Below are 21,855 nucleotides of genomic sequence, written 5' to 3'. Positions count from 1 at the left end.
TATTCAAGTTTCTTGAGACCTAATTTGCAATTCTATCCGAAACTCTTGTCTACGTATGAACGTTCATCTCTTTCTTACGCTCAGACCTTATGAGTTGCACGGTGAGATGAGTTAGTTTCCTCGCTAATTCTTCCAATATATTGGGGTTTGGGTAGCCGTGACATGCTGGGTACTGTCCTTGTGCCTCTTTTTCAAGATATGGTTTTCATTTGAATAATTTGGTGGACAAACTCTAGCTGAGCGATCGTGCCAAACGTGGTTAGCACGATTTAAAAGTGGTAATTTTAGCTTGGAAGACGAAGCACATCCTAGGCGACCAAAAAAATTTGAAGGTGTGTAGCTGGAAATATTACTCGATGAAGATTTTTAATCATAAGATAAGCCCGCTTAAGCCTTGGGAGTAACTCAAGCAGCCATTTCAAAACGTGTAAAAGACAAAAAGTTGACGACAAAAACTTACAATAGTCTTTTGAATGAGAATAATATATAACGTATCCTTTATTTATCTATTTAAAACTCATCAGCATCATTTGATACCTGGAGAATATTTAATTAACATACATTTGTATATTATAATATAAATCTTAAATATTATTGATATTTATTACATATTTTCTATATTTGTGAATGTTTGGATTACTATAAATATGATTTTTCTTTTATAAATAGTTTGTCTATAAATTTATTTGATCTTTAGTTCCCAGATATATTTTATTTTTAGATATTTTTTTATTCATATATTTGAATCTAAAATTTGAAATAGCTTATAAATTTTTATTATAAATATTATAATGCGAGCATTCACAAGTATTAAATATGCAAATATATTTCTCCATAAATATGTATGCTCAGCCAAAATATTTTGCTTTTTATTTTGTAGGTATTTTTTATATGTAGTTCTTAATTGAGTTGCTTTTTTATTCAAAGACATTTAATTAATTTGAACATTTTTGTTTAACCCTCTATTTATGTCCAACCCTTGGTTCCTTTTAAAGAATACATTCGGTTGCACCGAAAATATAATACCCTTTACAAAGGCAAAAGATTTCATACAAGAACTTGATTTTGATCGATCAGCTTGTATGACAGCTACATATATGCTATAGTACTCCGATATCGGGGGTTCTGAGAAATAAGCAGCTTTTTGGGGAGATAAAACATGTGCAAAATTTCAGATCGATATCCCAAAAATTAAGGGACTAGTTTGCGTATATACAGACAAAAAACGAACATGGTTAAATCGACTCAGCTTATCAAATATATATATATATAGGTATTATAGCGTCTCCGACATTTCCTTCTGGATGTTACACACTTCGTGCAAAATTTAATATCGCATGTTCGGGGTATAAATACGAAAATGGTGTTCATAGTATTGAGCTGGTAGGTTTAGAGTAAATATGAAAGTCATTGCTGTGCTGATTTTTATAATGTATTATTTTATCTCCAATCATATTGCCTTCTCGGGTTCTTGCCCTCAAAAACATGTATGTGGTTTTTCCAAGCTTCCGAAAGCATTGCTTTTTTTTCTTTAGTGAAGATATCTCATAAAGCGAGTGGGAAGCATAATGAAATCCATTACTTTAAATTTTTTTTTTTTACGTTAAAATTCTTCAATCCTTGCTATACTAAGCAAAATTACCGTCATTGTCTCAATGGTGTTCTGAAAAATATTTTAATTTAGAAGAACCTTTCACGTCCATATAAACTTGTGTGCGTGTTTGCCTTCAAAATGACAACAAGTATGTTGGTCTTTTTCAACTTATACTTACTTTGTTTAAACATTTTGTTATAATATTTTAAAACATTATTGAACTATATATTTTAAGTATTTCTAATAACTTTGGATGTACGCGTTGCGCAAATCGGCAGTGTTAGAAACTAGATATTAGAATTATTTTTTTGTCATACTCAAATAATATTAGCTATATTAAACAATTAGTGTTAAAACATTGTGGTTTCCAGTAAGTATTATATAGCATTTGTGGGCATAATTGCTGTATTTATTATTTAATTGATAATTAATGTTTATTATTATTACGCTTGTTTGGGTAATCGTTGCGTTTTATTTGATTTAAATAAATATTTAGGCATATATAAATGTTACATATAATACACAAGTGGGCCCAAACAAGTTTGACTATTTAATTTGCTGAAAATACTTACTCGTGTGTTCTTAAGAAAGGTAATATTTATTTATTTGACAAGTTAATTGTCAGTTGATTTGCTACGCCTTATATCACAGCTTAGCATTTCAAACACTTTAAGCGGCCACATTAATTATTTTATTGATTTATTTATTTTTCTTAATGTGAAAAAGTTAATATATATGTATATATAGCTAGCAGAAATACATAATTATGTTTGTATATATTTCGCATTCACAGACCGCTATTATTATTATCGATATATACTTTAGTGTGTATGTATTAGTTTTATTTTATAAATTGTTTGCGTACTTTCTTGTCGATGGGTTATGCGGGTGCAAGGGTGCAGGTGAATTTATTGATTTCTTGTATTTATTCAGTTTTGAGTCTAAAGGTTTCGTATTCAACGCTTTAAGCTTTTAATTTTGTAATAAAATTTTTGAATTAAAACATTTTGAAATAAAAATTAGATTTGGTTAAATCTATTTTGGGATTAAAAAATAATTTAAGAGTTTTTTAATTAAAAATTATGAATTAAAAAATTATATTTATATTTATAATTTTTAATTCTAAAATTAGAATTAAGTTATTTTTAGTTTTAAGTTAGAATTAAGTTATTCTAATTTTAGAATTAAAAATTAAATTGAGGATTATTTAATTAAATATTATATAAAATTTTTTGATTCTTATTAAAAATTTAAATTTAAACTTTTAACCATAACCATATTGGATGCCGCGTCAGTAAAGTACCTATATCTTCGAAATTAATTTGAAATTTTAAAAATCCGCTAGTCATATGCTTGAATAGATAAACTCTGAAAAAAAAAATAAAAAATCGATTTCGTTTTTATTTCTAGACTTGAACTAATAAAAAAAATTTAAAATTTAATTTTTAATCCTAAACATCTTGGATTAAAAATTGAGAAACTAAATTTTAAAATTAAAAATTGAAGTAGCAAATATTTCTAACTAAAACACTATAATTAAAACAATTCAATATATTATATGTAAATAAGACAAAAGGAGCTAAACTATGTTGATGTTATTAAAAATCTGCCTTGCTTTTAAAAAGAAAACCAAAATGGTAGAGCACGAAGTACACAAACGCAAAAATTTGTAAATTAAAAAAATGTCTTAAAAATTCTTCTTTTTAGTTTTCAATCCGACATTTGAGATTATAAATTTCAAAATTATTTGGTTAGATTAGTCTGATAGGTTAATGGGCCACGCATAAATAAATAATTCAAATGTTAATTCAATTATTTTTTAATGCATTATTTGCAGCGCTGGCTGTAACTGAAATTTTATGTTGACTTTTGACATTTTTAAGTAAAATATTGGTCAAAAACCGTAGTCTAGAAATATTAAAAGAGTCTGAAGAACAAAACAATGGTGCAAAAATTTTTCTTGTATAATCTTGTAAAAAAATATATATGTATATTACACTTGAAATAACTGATTATTAAATTGAGTTAATTATCTTTATTAAAATGTAGTTATTATATACCACAATGTCATGTACTATGCAACACACTCGTACATTTACAAATATACAAATAATCATCGTGACACTAATATATAAAACCAATTTAAAAAATGATCCCATAAATTAACCAATTTATATTATAACTGATTGGAATTACGGATATTTTAAATTAAAACAAATTTTTCGGTTTTTATTTTTTAGTGTTTTATTATTAAAGATTTCATTATTCATTGCAGTACCTATATGTCAATTTTATATATGTATATTTATGTAATATAATAATGATTATAAATTTAACATTTAATTAATTAATTAGTTTAAGTGTGGATAGAACGGAATCTAATTGAATCACTGGATGGGTTGATGACAAGGAAATTAAAAAACAAAAAATAATTAAAGGTTCTACTTCTCTTTAATTACACTTACGCGTACATATTTAAAAATTAAAAATTTTATTTATAAAAATTTATATAAATTTTTTTGTAATTTTATTTTTTTCATATTGTACGTGTAAAATTTTTATTTGTAAAAAAATCGAACTATTTTTTTTATTAAATTATTTATCTCACAGTGCAATCAGCTGTTGTGTATACACGTGTGCTAGCACCAGTTGAGCACAGTGCCTATTAAAAGTTTGCTGACCAAATCTATTTCATACCTTAGCTTGTAGTATATATGAGAATTGAGTTGCTACTTATTGCTGCTTGATTTTAACGGTAAAAAGTTTGTTGCATTTACGTTTATTTGTATTTCAAGCAGCTTTTTACAAATTTTCTAGCAAGCTTAAACTATTTTTTCTTTTTGATAAAAAAAAAAATAAAATCAAATATTTTACATGTTTACTTATATGTATTTATATTAAGATAAAAAATGCATTTCTTCTTCTTTAAGTGATTACAAACTATGGACGTGTTAAAAAACGAAAATTAATTATAAATATTGTTAATTTAAATCTAAATTGCATCAACCTTTTTTCCTTACAGCAAAATATCATTTGTTAAATTAATATTTATGTAAAAACACATATATATTTTATGTTTATTGATTGAATTGTGTTTGCTTAGATAAGTGCCATAAGGACAGCAGCAATACAAGACTGCTGTAATTAAATAGGAAAATTAAAAATATATTATATAATAAAAAAAAAAAACGATTGAAAAGAAGTGTATTTTGGATATTAATATTACTCAAAGTTGTAAATTTACTATTGTATACGTTTTTTTTTTTTTAATATTTTACGTCAATGCCAGTTATATTTTATTAAAATTAGTAGTTATACACACTTACAGAAAATTAGAATATTGAGTCCTTTTAAATTTACTGACGAAGAGCGCTTTATGGGCGTGTAAATTTTCCTTAGATATTTAGTTATAGCATATTTTTAAGCGCATTACAGGTTATTTGACATAAAACTGAATTTAAGTAGTATCGGAAGTTAAAGAAGTTTAGTGTACATTTATTTGTTATTATATTTTTCTGCAAACTATTTTCACAACTATCAAGAAATCAAGCAACCAAAAGCTAAATTACGCTTTAACTAAATTTATTTACTTGTGTACAGCAATTCGATATTTAATTTACAAATTTGTGTTTGTATATATATATTTTTTTCTTTACGATGTGTAAAATGTAATACTTTTACACTAATGAAAACTGTTTTAGATACACGTACATCTATGGTATATATAGATTTTAGCATAAATTACTGTTCCGTATATGTTTTTGTTTAATAATACAAACACTGGCAGCGCAAATAATATTCCCAACAACAATAAGCTTTTGCGAACTGTGTTCATTTTGATAACTAGTAAAATTCACTTACTGTTTTCTTTTGAATTTAAATGACGTAAGTGGTAGTTAAAAATATTTTGAAATATGTGGAAATTCGCATATTTTCCATCCACAGAGCATATTTCTTAGAATTTGTTTTATTTTTTTATATATTATTTTCATATTTTTACCATACACACATTGAGATTCGTTTAATTTGTATGTAACATTTCACACGCACGTACATACTGGTTTATATTACATCTAAAGGCTTTGCGTAAATTAAAATGGAAATCATTTTAATTTTCCCCAATATTTGTATTTTTTTGTTTTGTGTAAGCTCAACATATAAGGCTTGCCAAAGTAATTTAATTTATTACAACGCAACTCAAATAAACTTTTTTTTTTTGTTTTTTTTTATAATGCAATATTTAATTATTTGGCTTGAAATTAAATATTCAGAGGGTCTTTATACGCATTATTGAAGCGTGTTTAAAATATATTTTTGCACTTGCGCAAATTACTCGAACTTAAAAACGTTTCATAGTATTTTGTTTAATCTACAGCTGCTATTATATTAATAACAACAATCTAACGCAAACATTGGCTTAAACAAGCTACAATTACCAATACATTTAATAATAAATAGTACATTTGATTTAGTGTGGTGTGGGTATATTATTATTATTATTATTCTTTTTTTTAGTAAATAAATGCTAATGTTGCTTTCACCGCTTACATATAATGCTTGTAGTGCTGCATTAAAAAATAAATAAATATATATATTGAATGTACTTATATTTGAGAATATTCTTTGAAAATTAGAAGTTAATAAGACAAATATTTTCGAAGATATGTAATCGGATCCCAAAATTTTAGACGCCTTTTCTCCGAAACGCTGCTTTCAGAGCCGGTTAGAAAAAAATGTTTCTGAAACGGCTGGACCGAACGACATGGAATTTCCATACGAGCTTCTTGGATATAATCATCGAAGGAATAAGAATTTTTATAATAATTTCAATAAGCCACTCTGAAGTATGAATTTATTCACAAAAAATACTTTTTTAAGCAGAACCAAGAAGCCAAACACTTTTTTGGAGGTGCTTCTGGAGCTTGGCTATGGGATCAAGAGCATCCAAAATGTTTCAAAATGAATTGCCGATTATTAAAAAACATTAAATTCTGTACATGTACATTAGGTTCAATGATTTCTATTTGATTATTTATTTAACTTTAAAAAATAAATTTCGAAAAAACGCATTTTTCCGACTTTCAAGTGGAACTGATTACAATTGATATTTGTGAAATAGAAAAAATTGCTATTTTCATTAAATTGTCTGAAAGGTGGAAATAGTATGTAATATATTTCTTTTGTATTTAGATCAAAATATAAAAAAAGTATATTTTATAAAATGATTTCTGACATTGTTTTTTTTATCTAGGAGTTTTAAATACAAATTTGAATATAAACTATCTGTTGTATTTTTGAGTTTCTATATCGCTTTAACACATTCATAATAGTACAATAATAAAACAAAATATCGATAATAATATGCATTACTCGCATGAATTTGTTAAATTATTTTTACTTCTTTTATATAAATCTGAATGTACATATATTTTTATACATAATAGGTAAAACATACACATTAGCACACAAATTTATTCGAAGACGACAAATGCAGCACTACAATCTGCATATGTATGTACATATATAATATTATTCATTTTAGGCGCAGCAAAATTAAATTTGAACTCTTGCTTTGCAAATGCCACTCAGCTGCTGAGTAAAGAAATTTATTTTTACTCAGCATAAAAAGCAGTTACTGTATTTATTCTTATTACTTGCATTAAAAATCTTATATTTTTCTTCCTTCCTTCCCTTCGATTATGGTATTTTAATTTTCCACTTTCTACATTTTCCGACAGTAAACAATCGTAAAAATTTCACTTAAGACAATTCACAAACCGCCACTCATCGTTATTCCTATTACAAACACGTAGTGAAATGAATATTTGATAAATTGTCATTGCTTATCAAAGTCATTTCACTTTTTAACTCGCTTACCTAATTGAAATCGCTACAAATTAAACCTCTCTAGCCTCGTCACGCACTAAAATTTCGCTGCTCGTCCGACCTACAATTTCATTCACTTGCACTTTGGTTACTACCGTTATGCCTTTACGGTTGTTGTTGCTGTTGCGGCTGTTGCTCCTAAACATAGGTGGCCACTGCAGGGGTATTGGAGGAAGTGGCGGCCTGTGTGGGTGCTGGCGGCGCGGTTGGCGACTGATGCGCTGCTGGCGTGTTATTTATGGGATGTGGACTGACGGGCGGTTGCAGCTTACCCGGCACATATTGACCAATGAAGGAACCATCCTCGGTGAATTGAGCTGCAAGGTGAGATGAAGGAAATGGCGTTAGTTAATTTATATGCAAGTGTGTGTGAGTGTTGGTAATGAATTGGTTAATATAAAGCTTGAAAGTGGGGAAGTTGTGTTGTTAAGCCTTGAACCGGTGAAAAACTGTTGTCCAGGACCAAGAAAAGGAGATGACAGAAATTAGTTCGCGATCTTTGCGTTGCCACGGTGATTTTGTGTTTCTTAATATTTTTTTTTTATTAGATTTTTAAAAAATTATTGGTGGTTGCAAGAATGGGTTTTGTTAAATATTACTGAAGAAAATGCATCTATAATATAATTAAAAACTAAAAACAAAAAATTAAAACAATTAAAAATAAAACTAGTATGGTAATTAACAAATATATAAAAAAAAAAATTAGAAATAATATATACACAAAAAAAAGTTTAAGAAAATAAATAAAACAAAATAACTACGATAAACAGTGAAATAAAAAAAGCAAAAAGTACAAAACATTGAATTGTAACCAATTATTAAAAATATACTCAAAATCATGCCATGCAAATTTTCGAATCTATTCTAAGGAACAATAAAATCTATGAAATTAAAACGCTTACCTTATTTATGTTCATTTACAACATTAACACGAAAGTGCGAAATTATTTTAGCGGTACGAAATCAAAATTAATATGTTGCTAAAAAATAAAATGGAAATTTGAAAATAATTTTCGGACTAGTTTTAATTGTCCGAAATAGTGAAAATTATCAAAAATCTTTAAATTTTTGATTGAAATAAAAACTGAAACATTAGAAAACTTATCTTAATTTTATTAATTAACAATGTGAATATTCAATAATTTCAAAAAATATAAGCCTGCAGATACCTTGAAACTCTAACCTCCAAAAATTCATAAGATTTACATACATTCATAGATCAATCAAACTACTTTAAATTTTATGCTTTGAAAAGAGAGCAGAACTCAAAAAAGCTGCCTAAAGAATTAACGAATAACAAATGCCTGTTTTTTTTATAGAATTTAGTATTTAAAAGATTTAATGCTGAAAAGAGATTCAATATTTTAAGGGCTATATCCACTTGTGAATTTTAAAAAATAATTGTTTTTTTTTGGTTAAACTTATATACATATGTACATATATCGAGTGTGCATATATTTGAAAAATTTTTCCGAAAATTTGGAGCTGATCCGCCAAATATTTTCAAAGATATGAGCGTATTTGTAACTTAGTGTAAGTAATTTAGCTTAGTGTAAGTAATCGTCTCCCAAATCAGAGTCGGTGAGTCAAAATGATATGCAGAAAAATCTACCTCACCGACAGACACCTTTTTACGGAAGTCCTCCTGAAGATCGGCTACGAGATCATGCCAATCCAAAATTATTCAAAATGATTTGCCGATTATGAAATTACATTAAATTTTGTAAATATGCATTATTTTTATTTATTTATTTATTGAACAAAGGGCCTGTTAAAAAAATTCACTGTGCAAGTGGAAATAATCCCTCAATTAAAAATCATAACACTGACAGATAGCAGAGCAATAAACAAAACTAAACTTATGTACGTATATATCTAATTTTATACGTATAATTTAAGGTTATGTAAGCGGTAATTCTTGTCTATTTTACCATTGGCTTTTTTCGAAAGGTAATTTGGTCTAGTATATAGGTTGTAACAAAAAAGGTGTGTTGTGTGTTGTTTTTCCATGTGTTACACATTTTCGTTTTAATTTATTTATTATTAAATTCATTCATTTTAAGTGTTTGTTTAATACGAAAATGATAGGTACACAAATAGCTTATTTTAAAAAAAAATTTCTTTTACTCCTCTTATTGTTGTTGTTTAATTTACATTATCATTACAAAACGATTCGATTGTTTGTTTTCTTCTTTAACTTTAACACTAATGCTAAAAATTACGCATTAAAACACTAACTTTATATATAAAAGAGAGAGAGTAAAAAAATATAAATGAAGAGTACACAGATATGTTAACTAAATACTAAACACAGGAAAAAAATTTAATTTAAATCAACGCTTACGACATTTTTATAAAAAAAAGAAAAAAAAAACATAAAAATAAATTAAAAATATTGTTGTACGGTATAAAAGCAAATATAAGATTTTACAAATAAATTTTTTATAAAACACACTTTAAACTACATGTAGTTAAAAAAATACAAGAGAGAGTTTCCAATATGTCTACGCGTAGGCGCACACAGCATTTTTCACTCGGTGCTGCATTCATTGTCATCCGGTTATGCGCGTTTATGTGGCTATGTGGGCGTGTGTGGATGAGTTTATTATTTATTTATTTATTTATATATATATATATATATGTATACTTATTGCCATAAAATTAAATAACGGTTTCGCGTCTGCATTTCAGTAGTTTAGTTTGTTTTAGTATAATACAAAAAATATCTGTTTCGGTTTATTTCATATCTCGTGCTTAATTTGATGAGAGAGATTCAGAGCTGCATCGTTTTGATTTGAAAAAAAATCTAATTTTTATTACTTTTATGTTTCGCTACTAGCTGAGTTCTGTTTGGCAGTAATCAAAACTTGTTGTTGTTGCTGTTGGTTGCTAAATTTGCGGTTATCGTAGCCGTGAATGCTGCTGGCGCTCTTTATGTCATGGTTGTGTCGACGACGGTTGCGAATACATAAATGGTTTAAACTTAAACTGATTGAAATCAAAGTCCTTTACGTCCATATTGCCCAATAAAAGAGCCGTCTTCGTTTAAGCCTACGCATAGCATAACACAAGTGCAAGTATTTACATATTTGTAATTGTGATTTTATATGCGTTGTTGTTGGTGGTCGGTTGGTTTGTTGGTGTTTTACAATAAAAGTAAAAGAAAGGTATGACAACGAAAAAAATATATATTTAATAAACGGAAAAGGAAATTAACAAAATATGCAATACATAAAAATAAATATGTATGTATGAAACATATATTAGGGTGTCTCTTATTTTTCAAGTTTTTTTTTGGAAACGCCGGGTTAAGTTTATGCCCTAAAAAAATTATTCAACGTAAAGAATATCTTTATTTGCAATTTAAACTGTGTCTAAGTTATGTTTTTGTTCATGTATATGTCATGGGATTTTGTAGTATTTGCATTAAACAAGGAAACCTCTTTTTTAATACAAAATTGTCCGCTCTATAAAAAAGGTCTTGTTGATTTTTTCCATATAAACATTTCTTTAGAAACCATTTGATGTCAAAATTATGCAGCAAAGTTACTGTATTCCTACAGTACACCATGTTGTATGAGCAACACAAAATGTATAAAGCACTTGTATGAATACCAACACATTTGATGCATAATTTTAACTGTATATAATGATAACTGTATAATATGAAAAAAGAATTAAGATATTTTTTATAGAGCAGAATATTTTGATAAACAAAATTTTTGGAAAATGTTGAAAATTCTCATATAAAATATATGGAAAATACAGAGCTTGTTTACACTGGTTGCTTTTTTTGGGCAAAAACTGAAACTTCGGGTGGCGAGCACTTGGGAAATAATGGACACCCTAATGTACATGCATATATTCATAGAAATAAATTTGTAAATACAGATATTATAAAGTGAACGAAACAAAAACATAAAACACAACGTGTCAATAACAATAATGTAACAATAAGTTGATTTTGGTTTAATTTGTTGTTATTATTGAGGTGAGAGCGCACAAACAAACTGTTATAAATGGTGTAAAGAAACGTAATGTGAGGCAACGCATAATGCGAGCATAATGACAGAAAGGCATACATACATACATATATGTATATTCACATATGCATACACATAGCTATATAAATGGATCGCCCTGAATGAATATAGTAAGTATATATACGAGTATGTATACATATTGTATTTTGAATATGATATGCAGCTGCGAAGCGCTAAACCGTTTAAACAGCGTGGAACGTAATGTATATGTTGTCCAATATTTATTTATATCATTTGATTTTTTTAATTACCGTCAGACATAGGTTTTGCGGTCAATATTTTATGGTTTTAAATTGCATTTAAATTTTCAGTTTATTTTTATTTCTCTGCATATGATAATGAAAATGAGCTGCTTACATTAAATATATAAAAATTAATGTGAATTTAAAGGCCGATGCAACCGCTAGTCATTAATGAAATGAATTAAATGATAGTTGCAATTACAAAGGCGGCAAGTAAAAGTTTTATTTACGAAAATTGACGGCGCAATATAATGTTTTTCAAGTATACTGTTATAGCTACAGTTCAAAAGCATCGTATATTTTATATGAATTAAGAAATTTGAACCACCATGAATTAAAAAAAAATCGATTAGTTTATTTAAGAATATTCTCCGAAAGATTCAGCAAATAGTTTCAAAGTTATGAGCGTATTTGTAAAAAAAAAATTTTATTTAGTGAAATCAGCTTCCAAACCTTTAAGCACCTTTTTTTACGAAACGCTGTTTTCAGAGTCGGTAAGGAAAGTTTAACCGAAACGGCTGGACCGATCGACTTGAAAGTTTCAAACGACCTTCTGCATATATTTGTTAAGTAATCAACTAAGGAATAAGATTTTTAATAATAATTTCGGTTTTTAAGCCATTTTCAAATATGCCAATTTTTTTTTGGAAAGCCAGCAAACGAGGCTAATTCGAACATCAAAATATGTACATTTTATTTTGCGAATATTAATATTGCAAAGTTTTTATTTTTTTTTTTGAAAACCATATTTTTCTAAAGTATCAAAAATAAGATCGGGTTTTTAAATCTAGTAGTAACAATTCACAATGTGAGCAACAAGCAACAAATTAACTTTAACAAAACATAATCGACAAACCACAATTGGCATAATATAACACAAACGATATTATGAAAAATACAGCAACTGATTTACAATTAAAAATATAATTATTTCTTTTTTCTGAAGAAAAACATTTGGAGGAGGCTTGAATATATAAGCTTATCATTGCAAAAAAACCCACATGAGCCATAGGAAAAGTAATTTGAAACTTGTGAAAACCCTGTACTAATATTATATAATATAATATAATATGTGAGTATTTGCCAATTTTTAATTTTTACAGTTATTATGCCATATTTTGCAAAATTACTGTTAGAAAGGCATTTTTGTCGCAAAAGATTATGAATTTTTTATAAATGCAGGTAATATTTTCATAATTTCATATTAATGAAATTTCAGGATCTAAATATACTTTTAAACACCTATCAAAAATTTAGAAGAAAAATAAGTATTTGGTATAAGCAATTTTGACTAAAATTTTTCTTTTCGAAAATTATGACGAAAATGGTTATTATTTGCATTAAAAAATTTGAAATTAGCAAGATAAGTAATCACCAGGTTGTTGCCAAATTTTCATAAGGAACGAAATTGTGTTAAACCTTTTTATGCTTTTTTGACAAATCAAAAACAGTTTTTGATGCACCTGATGTCTGCGTGAAATTTGTTTTTTTCTTAATTTTTCTTATGTATATTATCTGAATTTTTAGTTCGAAGCATTAATATGCGAAATTAATTAGCTAGCCAAAAACTTTTATGACGCCAAAATGTTAGCAACAATCAAAAATTTATATTTTAAAGAATTAATGGTTTAATAAAAATGTGATAAAAAAATGTTCTTTCAAATGAACACAAGGTTTTATAAAATATGCGAAAAATGTGAATTTTATGAACAAAACTCAACCGAAAAATAGATAAATAATATAAACTTCATGCATTAGAGTAAACCTTATGTCGGAGAAAAACAAAAAATTGTTATTTTTACCTTTACATAATGTCAAAAGAATTTACTAGATTTGTAATTTCTATTGTAATAAGAGTTTCATGGCTAATGTTTAAGTTTGTTTGCGGCTGCGTTGGCAGCCTCGTCTTGTAGTTCGTGCAGAGTTGGTAAATTATTTGCTACGCCTCTAACTACAGCTGCTGTTGCGCTCATTTTCAAAATCACACGCATTTTATACAAGTTGGAGAGAACAATCAATACAAATACATATAAATAAAATAAAATAACAAAAATTATATAGAATAAAAAAAATTAAGTATTTTTTAGTGCTTAGTGGCTATTTGACGATCATACATGTACATAGTGGCAGATATACACATATGTATATGTATATTTGTACACATGCATTTTTATATGGTATGTATGTTTAAACACGTTAAAACTACAATATCTTGGCTTTATTTTATGTGAAATATTTGAATTCATTTTTCTTTTGTTCATTTCAACTGACCTGTATCACCATCCCCATATTCGGCCATCGAGTCGGTGTCGCTCTCCACACCAGGCTGCTTCGCCGAATGAGCCGATTGCTGTCCAGCGCTCTTATTATCCAATCTGAATGATAAGACGATTTCTTATTTCATAAAATTCTTGCTTTGTAAAATTGTATACAACTTACGGTTGTGAGTATTCATGGAATCCGCCTTCATCCGGATAGTCGCGACGTCCATTCGCCAATTCGCGATCATGCACATCGTATTTGCCACCACGATTGCGTCGTATGATACAAATAATAATAAACAGTAGAATGATGAAGGCCAGCGCCAGCATCATGCCAATGAACCAGCCAGCATTCGCCACATTCTGATTGGGCACTTTGGTGGGGCCATCTATGACGATTTCACGCAATTCGCTGGGCGTTTCATGATCACCATCGACAGATACAACACGGAATTCATACACATTATCTGGATTGAGACCACCAATTTCTTGGTAATCTTTAGAGAATTCGGGTTTTTCTGTTTTGAAGTTTGGCTCGCCTTTAATTCTGCGTTGGAGAAAGATAAATACGCAACATTAAAGTGTCTTTAGTTGATCAACATTTATTTATGATAGAAATGAACTTTTTTGGGTTAACAATATAAAATCTGATATCGCGATAAATTTATGAAATATAATTGCTAACTAGTCAGAGCTGACTAAAGAGCGCAATTGTACCCTGAACATGGTATGTTAAGTTTGCCATGAAGGTTGTAACACCAAGAAGAAAACGTCGGAAACTCTTACTTATATACCATATATAAATGATCAGTGTAACGAGCTAAGTCCATTTAGCCATGACCATCTCTCTGTCTGTTTATACGCGAGCTGGTCCCTCTGTTTTTTGATGTTACGCTCTGAAACTTTGCATACGTGTCCTTTTCTCCCCAAAAGGCGGCTCATTTGTCGAAATCACCAATATCGAACCACTATAGGACATAGCAGCTATACAAACTGATAGATCAAAATCAAGTCCTTGTAGGGAAAACTTTTTCATTTGTCAAGAAATCTTCACCATGTTTAGCATAGAGTGTTATCCAAGACAACATGCAAACAAAGCGTTCAGATCGAACAACTATAGGATATAGGTGCCATTAAAACTGACCGGTGAAAATCAAGATAAAGATCTTTTATACCTTTTGCAAGAATATGAAATTAAATAACTCACCTGTATTGCGTGTAAAAGTGTGTGCCGGCATGTCCTTCGGTACTTGGCTGCCAGTTAACGCGATATTTTGCATTATTATTCTCGGATTTCAATTGTTGTACGATGAATCCAGGTACAGCAGGCATCTGTGAGTCTTCTGGCAAAGTGCGTTTCTCAATGAAGTGTCTGGAAAACAACAAAATAATAATTAATATACAAATTTAAGCTTAAAACATTTAGATATGTATTTATGTAAGTATGTTTCCATTAAACTCACTCTGATCCTTCGCCCATTTTCGTGGTTGCCGTTATTGAAATTCTATATTTCGTGTTTGCCTTCAAACCAGCTAATTTAGCGCTCGTTATCTGCGGATCATTAATATGCGGATCGAGTTCACGTCGCTCGCTTACATAGCTGCCCTTAACCTCTTCATAATAGATTTTGTAGCCAGTCAGTTTACCATTTGGTTGCAATGGTTTCTTCCAAACCAACCAGAAAGCGGATGAACCCAAGGGGTAAGCATCTAATGACTGCACTGGCGATGGCACACCTTCGGGTGTATCAAAGTCAATGACTACACTGGGTGGGCCATTGAAGCGTCCATTATAGGCAAGCACACGTGCAAAGTTCTTCGAATCGGGTTTGAATTGTGTCACGAGCGCCTGATCGGAGATGGCATCAACATGTATTTCGCGTAACGCTTCCTCACCCTCCTTCTCGGTCCATGTTTGAATCTTGTAACCCTTGAAGCGGCCACGTACCGATTCGGGACTAACGTGATTCCAACGCAACATGGCAGTGGTGGCAGCGGTTACTTGGACCATACTAAAGTTGGTAGGAGCTTCCAAAGGTCCTTTAAATTAAAGTATATATTATACATATGACCGAAACCAAATTATTAAACGCAGTTCATTCAAACCACTTTATACTTACGATCTTCACCCGAATAACCGATAACCTCTGTAGGCGCAACATTCGCTTCTCCATGTTTATTTATAGCTACCACTTTGATTTGGTAGGGTACATACGTTGGTTGATCTGGTATTACCAAATTGTTCTGCTGCCAATCATATATATCTTTACTCTCCCACGAGGCAGCTGGTATGTCACGTTTCCAAGAGACGCGGTAGTGGAAGTCTGGCGCGTTGTGATCAATCTCCGGCATTGGAGTCCAAGAAATTACCAAGTTATCTGGTTCAGTACCCATGCCTTGTACATTATCAGGATTCTTGTAGGGCACATCTGGCGGTGTGGTACAAAATTCACTGTGGTCCGATGGCGGTGATGGACCAATTTTGTTGAAGGCTTTCACACGGAAGGTATAGTTCGACCAAGGCGTTAAGTCAACCACGAAAGCGGTTTCTGTGGATGGTACTTTATCGTATGATATATCCCACGAATCAGGTGTGAACGAAGTGTTGAATTCGATGGTGTAATATAGAATTGGTGAGCGATTGTCACCCTGCGGTTCCCAAGTGACTCTAATCCTATTAGCCATGCACACGATGCCAACTAAACGCGGCGCATTGGGTACATCCTGTACAATGAGATTAGCTTTAGCCGATGCCTCGTCCAATTCGGTGCGTGCAACGCATGTGTACTCGCCAGAATCCAATTCAACGGTCTTTGGTATGGTTAGTGAATTGTCGTTGGTCTTCATAAAACGCGCCTCCGATTCGAAATCAATAGCTTGACCATCCTTCCACCACTCAATTACTAGATCTAGTTTTTCATCGTGCTCTTCATTACAACGGAATGTCGCCGATTTGCCAGCAGCTACTTCGTAATTCTGCGGCTCATGAATAATGCTGGTGCGTTTCATTACCAATAATGTGCCATTTGCAGATATGCTGCCAAATTTATTGGTTGCGTAACACGTGTAGTCACCCTCATCGCTAAACGCAACTTCTTGGATCTCCAAGTCACCGGATGGCAAAGTGTTGTAGCGTCCACCAGTTAATTCTTGATGATTATGTATCCATTTCACTTGGGGTTTGGGCGCACCGAACACACGACAACGTAATGTGACATTTTTACCATCGACAGTGGCTTCCTTGCGTGGTGCTTCCTGTATCTCTGGTGGCAATGCCAACACATTCAGGTAAACATCCTTGTAGACATAGCCAAGCGAATTGGTTGCATTACAACCATAGTTACCAGTATCGGCCTTAACGAGATCACGAATTATAATACGATTACTTTCTACCCTACGACGTGTATTGGATGGTGATTGTGCAATCGGTTTGCCATTGTGGATCCATTGAATTGTGGGTTCGGGATTACCAGCAGCTGCGCATTCGAATGTGACTTCCTCATCTTCGGCTGCATTTTGTACCTCTGGTTCTTTGGTGAAGTAAGGTGTGGCCAAAATCTTCAGATTGATCGAGTACGATTGTGCATTACCAACACCGTTTGAAACGTCACAAGTGTAGGAACCTTCATCCTCGAAGTTCGCCTGTCTGATGACCAACGACTTACCATAATGACCTTGCGTGATTCTATCACTCCACTCTATGAGCGCTCCATTTTTAGACCAAACCGTTTGAGGAAGTGGTGTACCACCGAAAATACAGTAAAGTTCGACACGTTTGCCACGCAATGCAACTTCGTTCTTACGCGTCACATATTGCCGTTTGGGTTGTTGTTTGTTCAGTGCAGCGCTGATGCCGGTCTGTTTCACATCCAATAAGACTTTATTGCCAATTTTGTACTCATTACGGAACACCGATGTAGCTGAACAGGCATAGAAGAAATCTTCCGAAGCATCTTCACGTGTCACATTGGAGAACCAGAGTGTTCCCTCGGGATCGAGTGTCATGCGTGAGTTGTTGATCGATTTAATGGTGCCCTCCAACGAGTGTTGTATCAGCCAGTTTACAATGGGTTTGGGCCAACCGTCGGGTGCTTCGCAACTAAGCGAGAAGGGTTCACCCTCATTTGTTTCGATTGTTTTCGCCACTTCATCTTTAAATGCATTCAATTCGGCTTTGCGCACAAACACTGAATTTGAGGTGGCTGTACCGAATTCGTTTTCAGCGAAACACTGGTATTGACCCATATCTTCATCCTTGGGTGATGTGATGACAAGTGTACCACGACCGGGTTGCTGCAACATGCGATTGTCGTATGCTTGCCAATCGAATTTCTTGCCGTTTTTGATCCATCGGTAACTGCAAGGACAAGATGAAAACAAAAATAAGTTAGGAGTGAGAGAGCGCAGTTAGTTTAAATTTTAAGAAAGTTGGTCTTATGATAATCAACTTTGCGTGCTTTGGTATGGGATTATGACTTCTTCAATATTAAATTTTACGAAGATGGTTCAATATACATATAATAATGTCATTAAATGAAACCTTTATTCTATAAAAATTATTTGGTAACGCTAGAATGCTCAATTAAATAATTGTTACTTAATTGCTAGCCAATTAGTATAAAATTTCTCATGAAAAACTGTGAAACTTGTTTAGATGAAGAGAAGGTTCTGAAAATTTCAAGTGCCATGAAGTTTGTAGCACGCAGAAGGAAACAATATACATATATATAAATTATATGCGTGACGAGCTGAACTGATTTAGCCATGTCCGTCTGTTTGTCTGTCTGTATGTTTTTGAGATATCGATCTCAAATTTTGTGTCCTTTTCTCCCCAAGAAACTGCTGATCAAAATCAAGTTCTTGTTTTGAACTAAAAGTTCTCTTTATATTAATTATGTAAGTTAAAATTTAGTATATATGAACAACGAAGCCTTTGTCACAATCTCTAACTTAATTGCCTGAACTAATTGAACTAACATAACCTATTGACATAACATAATGTATCCTATTTCCTCCAAAGAAAGGGTAGAATATCATCTCGGAGAGTTTAATCTGGCAATGGTAACATTTCGACGAGACAAAATGGATAACCACCAAATAATTTTACGATTGCATAGCCGCAACTGTCGTGGAAGCATTCCCTTAGTCATAATTGAGTGAGGTTCTAAAAATCATTTACGCGTGAACTTAGAACCTTCATTAATTGTTGAGAATTATTTACGCTTTGCTAATTTATAATGTTGCAAGGACAAAGCACTTGAAAATGTAAACTTTGTATATATGCGGCCTGTAAGAATGTTTATACATATTTATTTGATGTGCGATTTATATTACATAGTTGTTTGAGCTAACGATTAAACCACATACAGTTGGAATGGAAAACAATATGACAACAAAAGGGTAGGTCGAAAAGGGTCAATAAAATGTCAAGAACACGCATGTGTAAAAATAAATTATGTAAGAAACACTATAGCATACACAACTATTTAAATAAGAATGTGTTTATTTTCGTAATTGACTTTTAGAATCATGCAAACTTTACGCAAATGCAATAAATGTCTTCCAAATTGACGGATGATTAGTAGAATAGCTGCTTTCATTAGTACTATGAGGTATTGTGTATCAATTTCAATGCTCGAGCAATTAGCTTACAAAAGTTTTTAATCTTTAAAGGTCTTATGAGCACAAATTACCTCAAAAGATCTGGAAACCAAAAAGTAGTGGTACTTTAGATGAATGCTGGTGAAGGATTCGAATTCGAAAAATGCATGATATAACTGAGTTTCGACGTATCACTTAAACGAGTACAGCGTGTTTTACTCTAAATTAATTAAATTACTGTTTGAACCGTTGTTTGTGTAAAACCAAAACTTAGACTTATTTTGAAAACAGAAATGAAACAATCGGTGGAAATAGATATCAATATATTTAGAAGTCCGCCCGGAAATATTGTATATGATTTCAAGTATCATTGTTTTGTTTTTGAAACTTTTTATAAATGATTGTACCTTTTGGTTAAATGTTCGTACCTTCTCTAAGAGTTTGCAAATTGTAATTTTGCCTCTCATTACGTGCTCATAACACCGCATAAGCTAGAATAGCTGTAACCACAAATTGCTCACTAAGCGTCAGCCGGCCAAAAAAGGTGTGGCAGCTAGTCATCACAGGCACTCACTCACACTGACGCATTCGCTTTTAATTAATTAATTTAAATGATGAATTGTGTTGCATTAACTAAATGCTTATGGCAGCATTAAGACAACATCATCGCGAGTGTTTCCTGCCTTTTCGTATAAATATTCGTTGTTGTTGTTGTTGCTAAATTTTGCATAACCATAAAAAGTTACGACAAGCCCAGAGAAATAAGTTTCCTTAATATTCGTACTAAGTGGAGTACATATGTATGTATGTATTTATCCATGTCATACACAGCTGGCATGTTTTGCGGCATTTTACATCTGTTTTGCTTTTCAGGTTTATTAAACCCCGTGACTTTTATAGTTTATCTTTTACATTTTCATTTTTATTTCTAGATTTTTTCATCATTTTTTTTAACCCCGCAATTCGTTTTTCTTGCCATTGCAATTAATATAATAAGTAGAATATTTAGTCCATGCTCATTTGTCTGATTGCCTGCATGATTGCGCGCTTACTTTAATTCATTTTTTTCCTTTCCTCTTCAATCTGTCTGACGAGTCATTAATTTAGTCAAATAAGCTAGATTTATTTAAAGCCTCACTTGAACTCACATTAATTCTTTGATTGCCTGCGCCGACAAATCGACAACTTTTCCAGCGAATTCGAAGAGGGAGCGGAATGCGAAGAGAAAATACTTGTATTATAATTTTTAAATAGTTTTGTTGGCTCAACAGTTTTATGGACTTTATTTAAGATTTTTGACTCTATTTTTTTTTGAACACAACAATAATTCAAGGATCGTTCGTCTTTAATTATTCCCGCACATTACTTTTCGAACATCTCAGTTTGTGATTTGTGATTAGTACGTATTTTTGCCTTGAACTCGTCAATGATCCAAGAATTGTTGGCGTACACTTTACTTTTCCAAGAACGCTATAAAAAGTCGGTTAAAGTAAAATCCGTGGCCAATCAATGTCAGCTCCATTTGATTTCGGAGTACAAGAAATCTTTGTTGCAGAAACTGAAATACTTGATTATCAGTGTGAAATAGCGCACCGTCTTGTAGAAACCAGTAATCGTCAAGAGCTTTTTCATATACAATAAATATACTTTATTTACAAAAATAATACTACTGCAAGTTGTATTGTTGTGTTGACAGTTAGATACTCGGAGAATTCGTTAAATGAGGGCCACAACTAGTGTGCAATAGAATTTATGATCGATTGTCTGACTTAGAAGAAGTGCGCATAACAATCGTATACTAAAACTTGTATAGTATATAACAAGATTTTTTATAGAATTACAGACCAAAGCATGCCTTTAGTTCTCAATTTTAAGGGGTTCTGTTCTACTCTCTCACGACGAATTAACAGATAAATTTTTGAATAAGTAAAACACAGCGATTGTAAACGAGTTTAAACTAAAACCCCAAAATCCTTTTTTGCCGTTATGTCTAAATATATTATCCACACATCCTCAATTAACGAGCAATCAGCAGGTTGATCGATGGGAAAAAACGCCTTAGGTCTGCTGTTGAATGGAAACAAAGAAATATCTATTGTCTCGTCGATGAAGTCGTCGATAATTTTATAGATCTTTGAAACAATAAGGTTACCGGGGCCTTTTAAGTCATGTCCGACTGATGCGCTTAATATACTGCCCATAGACATTTTCATACGGAAAGTAGCAAC

The 21,855-nt window shown here is 31.2% G+C and overlaps 1 protein-coding gene across 6 annotated transcripts in view; it reads right to left on the bottom strand.

The window, feature by feature from the left end:
• Window positions 1–3,812: 3,812 nt before the first annotated feature.
• Window positions 3,813–21,855, bottom strand: part of Nrg (Neuroglian) — a 115,998-nt gene continuing 97,955 nt past the window's right edge. For 2 of the 6 annotated variants that reach the window (XR_004977154.2, XR_004977153.2), the window contains exons 4-10: window positions 16,147–18,383; window positions 15,490–16,066; window positions 15,234–15,398; window positions 14,205–14,573; window positions 14,037–14,140; window positions 7,472–7,797; window positions 3,813–7,390 (exon numbers count right to left, since the gene is read on the bottom strand). Coding sequence is in view for 2 of the 6 variants with exons in the window: in XM_036365905.2 (XP_036221798.2) it covers window positions 7,619–7,797; window positions 14,037–14,140; window positions 14,205–14,573; window positions 15,234–15,398; window positions 15,490–16,066; window positions 16,147–18,383 (3,631 nt within the window). In the remaining 4 variants the exon portion in view is untranslated. Of the gene's footprint in view, window positions 7,798–9,471; window positions 10,532–13,567; window positions 13,726–14,036; window positions 14,141–14,204; window positions 14,574–15,233; window positions 15,399–15,489; window positions 16,067–16,146; window positions 18,384–21,855 lie in introns of those variants that run through there. The other 4 variants (XR_004977156.2, XR_011396767.1, XM_036365905.2 and 1 more) reach the window with 4 other exon arrangements.

Source organism: Bactrocera oleae, chromosome 5 (genome assembly GCF_042242935.1).
Source record: "Bactrocera oleae isolate idBacOlea1 chromosome 5, idBacOlea1, whole genome shotgun sequence".
NCBI lineage: Eukaryota > Metazoa > Arthropoda > Insecta > Diptera > Tephritidae > Bactrocera > Bactrocera oleae.
Note: the sequence above shows the minus strand (reverse complement) of the source record. Positions and strands in the feature narration are given on the sequence as shown.